Source organism: Bos taurus, chromosome 28 (assembly GCF_002263795.3).
Source record: "Bos taurus isolate L1 Dominette 01449 registration number 42190680 breed Hereford chromosome 28, ARS-UCD2.0, whole genome shotgun sequence".
NCBI classification, from domain to species: domain Eukaryota; kingdom Metazoa; phylum Chordata; class Mammalia; order Artiodactyla; family Bovidae; genus Bos; species Bos taurus.
The window spans coordinates 43,262,656-43,268,655 of record NC_037355.1 but is presented as its reverse complement, the minus strand read 5'-3'; the positions used below and the strand labels follow the sequence as shown (position 1 = coordinate 43,268,655).

Here is a 6,000-nt window from a genome sequence, read left to right as displayed (position 1 = left end):
CCTGGAAGCGGGCCTCCTGAATGTGCTCTCTTGCTCCCAAGGTCCCCTGCACACAGAGCGAGAGCACAAGAGGAGCAGATCCCACTGAGGGAAATGGAGGGCTGAAAAGCACTCCAGAAGTGGGCTGTGCGTCCCTGAGGCCGTTCTGCCTTTCTAAGTGTGGAGCCACAAACACCTCGGTGCGAAAGGCTGGCAGTTTTAAATTCAAGAGCCCTCTTGTATCTGGAAAATAGTTGTTTTAATAAAATAACAATACCATATTCCCCATTAGTTTCCAGTAAGCCACCCAATGTTTTTTCAGTGCAAGAAGCCCTTTGAAAGGTGAGTCATGTGTAATTGCGAGTGCTGGTTGGCACCCTTGAGCCAGTTTCCAGCATGCTGCTTACGGGTCCCGATGCACACGTGTATCTGCTTTATTGATGTGTATCCTGTGTAATCCAAGGCCAAAGTTCAGGGTATGGAGCTCCAGCGGCCTGTGGCCTCCTCTTTGGGGACCCGTTGGAAGGGAGGCCTTGGGAGTTTCTTTTGCATCCCAGGCACTGCGTCTGAACCCTCCACTTGGTACTGCTGCCTGTTGGGGCACATGGCTGCCGTGCCAGAGCCTCCACTGGCTCCTGTCTCCTACCCCTCTGCAGACCAGCAGAATATTCTTCCCTTCTCATCGCCGACCAGGAGTTTGGTCTGGTTTCTTGGGAAAAGAAAAAATAAAGAGGAGTATTAAAGCAGACCTGTGCACCCTGCTTATCCCAGACTGCATGCAGGACATTACAACATGGGGGAGGGGTTCAGGCCAGGACCCCAGGAGAGCCTGCTCCTGGCCTCCACCTGAAGCAGGGGAGAGTCTTATGACCCAGGGCGAGCTCTGACCTAGGAGGGTTATGGCTTTGGAAGCACTGAGGGGATGCACCCAGGCGCTGGGGCTCTGGGGAGCAGGGCAAGACCCTGACATTTTCCCTCCAGCGTCTTTGGGTGTATCTCCTATCCTTTGAGCTATGCAGCCAGCCTGGGAGGCAGAAGGAAGGGCAAGTTCTTCATCAAAGAATAAGGGCTCAGGGCCTTCTGTCCCTTCCCATACGCCCCACCCTAAGCCACCCCACCTCAGTCTGGCCTTCCCACCACAGCAGAACTCAGGTGCCCCACTCCAGGGCAGGAGGGGAGAAGGACAGGGCTCCTGAAGATCTGGTCCCCTGAGACTAACTCGCCTAGTGTGTAGGACAGACTAATGATTCTAAGTTCTACCATCGAGTAATTGTAAAGAATAAAACAATGCTGCCAAGGGTAGTATCTGACACCCATCCATTCCACGTTGGCTTCGAGCCCTTGAAAGGCATTTTTGTAATGTAGGATAACCACCATACCAAACGTTACAATCATCAAGGGACCTCAGGGAAAAAATCCCTCTTTAGGATAAAATTACAAGTCAATATACTTTTACCTTCTGGATTTCTTTATGAATTCGTAGATATTCAAGAGAGTGAGAGGGACAAAGAGACAGCAAGAATATGTGTGTTAAGAACCATTTCCTGGGCCCTGCATGGCCATCTTGCTACTGTACATGCTGGGGCCCCCTGGGTTCCTGGGTCCCTGGAGTGAGGCCGCCTCCCAGGGCCCAGAGTCCCGAGGGGAACAGCCAGGGCTTCCTAGGGGCGGCACAGCACCCTCTGCTGGAGGCTGGGCGCAGCCAGCTGGTTACCTGGACACGGCCAGAGCTGTCACTGCAGAGTTGGCCTTGCTGGGTTTCCCTGTCAAAGCCACGCTGACGTCCAGCTCTCTGCAAAGGGCAAGATTCTTCTCCCACCGGTGAACTATGAGGAACGTGCAAGAGGACAGTTAGAAAACCCGAGCGGTTTCACACACACGCGTGTATACATCCACACGCAGGGCCGCAAACACACACACATATATTTATATTTGCGGTCAGCAACTTGTTAAATTGAGGGGAAAATATATTTAATCTTGGCCTGTGCTGTTGCAAAAAGGGCCGTCCCAATTTAATTTGCAGGCTGTGACAGTTACATGTGCTGACGCGCTGTGGTATGCATTGTGTACCAAATTGGATTTGTGTATTATTGCTTTCTAAATTGCATGCCTAGTTCAGCACAATTGTTCATCAGTGTTTACTGGCTTTATGCTTAATAAGATACTCCACAATACCTTGCTGCCAGGATGTAACGCAGCCTGTAATTGCCTAGTAAAAATAAATTACATAAAGTCGGCATTATCAACTTACCTAAATCCGCTCACGCCATGACCAATAATTAAATGCTGAGAATGTTTGTTTTCAAAAAACAGAGCTCAATGATTGCTATTTCACTCATTTTAATGACTGTATTTGGGGACAGACGGTAGTTCCTTCGTGGAGGATGAGGTGGAGCGACCTCAGTTGGGTCCGCCACCGTGAGGTCGCTTGGGTGCCGTCAGGGCGGTAGCGACGCGCTGTCCCGGCTGACCCGCTGGCACACGGCTCTGTGCTCCAGGAAATGCATGCGTGTGTCGTGTTTGTGCATGAGTTCCCAAACCAAGCTTTTCCCGCGGACTTTTTGTGTACCGGATTGAGCCCAAGTCTACTGAGTGATTCCTAAAATAAACTGAACTCAACTGGGTTGGTCTTGGCTGCAAATGACAAATAAATTCCAGGCAGAAATTAGATGGCATCTGCGCACAAATGCAGCAACCCCCATATCCTCAGTACCCTCAGAGAACTCCTTTCTTGCCTCTCACGGTATTCAAGGAATGCAGTAACAGACACACCAAGAGACACGCGCACGTATCTGTGTGTCAGCCGAGGACTAGTCCCCTTCCAGCAAAACAGTTCTAGGCAGTATTCGGAGCACAGCAAGCCCCGCAGTTGCGTAGGTCCACAAGCCTGCACGTGGATTTGCTGACTCTAAGCAGTGGCCTGGCCTGACTTTCACGAATATGTCTGTGCCCTTGGGTCATTTCATCCGAAGCCTCCTTTGAACTGTGACCACAAGCAGAGCAATCAATTCTTCTTGGCAGTGGTGACCTCAGGCTGGTCAGGACAGACAGCAGATGGACATGGGCCTGAGGCTCCCGTCCGCCCGACACCATCAGGTAAGTCCCCTCGTGCCATCGGCCGGTGTGTTAGGGGAGAAGTCTCCTAGTAATCCGAGAAAATGATAACCATGGCCTGCGTTTTGTTGAGGAGATCTTTGTCTATGGGATTAGTTTTCTGTCATCTGCTTCCTACAAGTTAGGATGCACAGGAAGTACCTCTATTGACAGAGAGGGAAGCTGAGGACCGGAGAGGTTGCAGGAGACAGAGCTGGGTTTAGAACTTTGTTTCCTGATTTTCATCTTGCTTCTCATCTCACTAGACCCCCTTCCCAATGAGCACAACCTTCTCGATCCTGAGTGGAAACCGCAAATCCATTGGCACTTCCAGAACCAGTGGAACGGCTCTGAGATGCCCTTCGTTCATCTGTCCCTTCATCCATTACCTACCCATGCAGCTAACACTCTGGCTCAGACACCCACTTACCAACCATGGGCTGAGCTAATGCCTTTAGCTTATCAGAGCTCAGTAGCTTCAGAAGTGGTCAGCTGAGCCCGAGACTAAGGTGGTGTGCTCTCACGCTGGTATGCCACAGGACACGTCATGAGCAGGCGGAGAATAAGAACTCTGTTCTAGCTCTCCTCCAAATGGGTGGGGGCCGGGGAGAGAGTTTGGCCTCTGTCCTCCAAAGAACTGTGAGCTCCTAAGAATGCGCAGGACTCTTTTTACACTGTGATGGGCTGATTCATTGTGGTCCCAAAGGACCCTAGAGACCTTAGGACCAGTGAACTGAATCCCAGGGGCTGTAGAGTCTTGTGAGGTCACCATTCTGGGTCAGTCTATGTTCCTGACAAGGGCATCGTCTGATGGCATTATGTTGAAGGAAGGGATTCCCATGTAGATTCCAGGACCTAGCAGGGGCTCAGCCAATGCCCGTGTCTGCTTGTGTGGACGAAGAATCCACGATTCCGTGACTAAATGAACTGAGGAGGTATGGAGCACATTTTAGAAATGAACTAAAAATGGCTGTTCCCTGCAGAAGACAAGTCTCCACAATCCGGAAAGTTCTCTCTAGTGGATGATCATGGGTCCCGGGATGCAGAAAGAACCAGAAGAACCCATGATGACAAGAGAGAGGCCATGCAGGCCTCCCAGGAGTGAGGTTTGTCTGCGTTCGTCCTGGGGGGATGGTCTGGCCCTGGCCAAGGAGCTTGCTCTGGGAGTGGGCGTGTCTACTCTGGGGCAGAAATGAGAGCTATGGTGGTAATGGCTTCGGGCCACTTCAGGCCAGTTGCTGAACTGCTCCGTGCCTCAGGCCCCTTCTCACCCAGGCATCGTAGTATCGTCTTCATGGGGTTGCCGTGAGAAATAAGAGAACACACGGAGGGGTGAATGGTGGAAACTGCTCCCAGTCAGCTCTGTCCCTCCCAGCTCTGTGAAGGTGGCCCTGGTGGCGCTGATGCCAGAGGCCACGGTGACAGAAGTGAGGTCAGATTATCTTACTCCAGGCCCAAATGCTACACCCCAAAGAGGGCTCTGCTGCAGAGCGGCGGCTCTTGAGCGGCGGCTCTTTTACTCTGCTGATACCGGCAGTCACCTGGGGACTTGTCAGATATGGGAACTCTATCCTTCTCCAATCTTTTCCTTGAGGTTAGGACCCACATCTAAATGTTCCATGAGCCTCCTGGGCCATGCTGATGCAGACCAGCCTCAGACCTACTTTGAGGAAATTGCCGTGGAGAGTAGGGGCTGCTGAGTCAGGGACAACAGGGCAGACTGAGGCCGATGGAGCCACTTCCTCGCCCCGGGACACAGCAAAGCCATCCCTGCTCCTGTCTGCAGCCTGGCAGTCCAGGCCAGTGGCCAGTTGGATGGACCCAGGTCCTGGGCTGGGGAGTTTAGCATTTAAGAGTCACCCAGGAAGATGGATAGCATCAAACCAAGCTCGGCTGGGTGTGGCCCCTTCTGGAGCTCGGCAGCCCCGACAACCACCACCAGCACTGTTCAGAGGCCCGAGGAGCATCCCAGAGCCAGCTGGTCCCTGAAGGGTGAGGCTGGGCCTCAGTGGGGCTTCTCAACATGGGTTCATGCTCCACCACCAGCTCACAGAAAACTGTGCTCCTGACCTGAGATCTGTCAACAACCCAAGAAACTCACTGTCTTTCCTGGTCTCTGTAGGCCTGGCTGGAGCTGCAGCTCTCGGCAGAGGAGAGAAGAGGGGAGGGAGGGCTGAGCGAGGCAAGGGTGCCCCCGGGAACCAGGAGCATAGCAGTTACCTCTGGGGCTTGGAGATGATGGAGCCCATGGCTCCTCCGGTGCTGCCTGCCCGGGAACGGACATCTTCACATCTTCAGTCTTCCAGATCTGCCCAGAACAGAGAACATGCCGTGGGCTGGGGCAATGAACCTGTCCGCAGGCTCGGGGCCGTCCTTTCCTCCACACCTGGGGGACCCTGACAGGAGGGGGCATGGCCCCATTTCCCTTCTGATGTTAACATATTCTCAGCATAAAAGCCTGCTTAGGCTTCAGTTTGCCTGCAGGCAAGTTTGGCTGCCGTAGACGGGATGAGTTCCCTCCCCACCCCTGGGTCGCAGGGCACCTTCCCCCACCTCTTACCTGCAGGGACGAGACTCAGCAGTCAGCTCACTGTCATTTTACTTAACTAGTGCCCGCTTTGCCTGCCACCATTCCCAGAGGCCTCCTTACACCCAGCAGCACGACTTCCCGTCCTGTCCGAACGGTGCCAGATCTGTGGCGAGCGCCCTCAGGCTGACCACACACGGCATCTCACTTGCTGAGCCTGGACTTTCTTTCCCCGCAGGACAATGAGCAGCCTCCTGTGCAGGCTGCTGTGAGCGCAGCACCGGGTCTAGCCCAGCGCTGGGCCGCCCCGGGAGCTCAGTGAGCGCGCTGAGTGGACAAGAGCGGAGCGCCTGAAGACTCGCGCTCCTGCTCTGGGGGCCCACGAAGGAGGTGCAGCTGCC

At 53.7% G+C, this 6,000-nt stretch overlaps 1 protein-coding gene across 4 annotated transcripts in view; it reads right to left on the bottom strand.

Annotated features, from left to right (window-relative positions):
* Window positions 1–216: 216 nt before the first annotated feature.
* WDFY4 (WDFY family member 4) overlaps window positions 217–6,000 on the bottom strand; it is a 248,179-nt gene continuing 242,395 nt past the window's right edge. For 3 of the 4 annotated variants that reach the window (XM_024986689.2, XM_024986690.2, XM_005226581.5), the window contains exons 60-62: window positions 5,293–5,380; window positions 1,694–1,805; window positions 217–688 (exon numbers count right to left, since the gene is read on the bottom strand). In XM_024986689.2, coding sequence (XP_024842457.1) covers window positions 622–688; window positions 1,694–1,805; window positions 5,293–5,380 — 267 coding nt within the window. In that variant the 3' untranslated portion in view covers window positions 217–621. The remainder of the gene's footprint in view (window positions 689–1,693; window positions 1,806–5,292; window positions 5,381–6,000) is intronic. The other variant, NM_001205945.3, reaches the window with a different exon arrangement.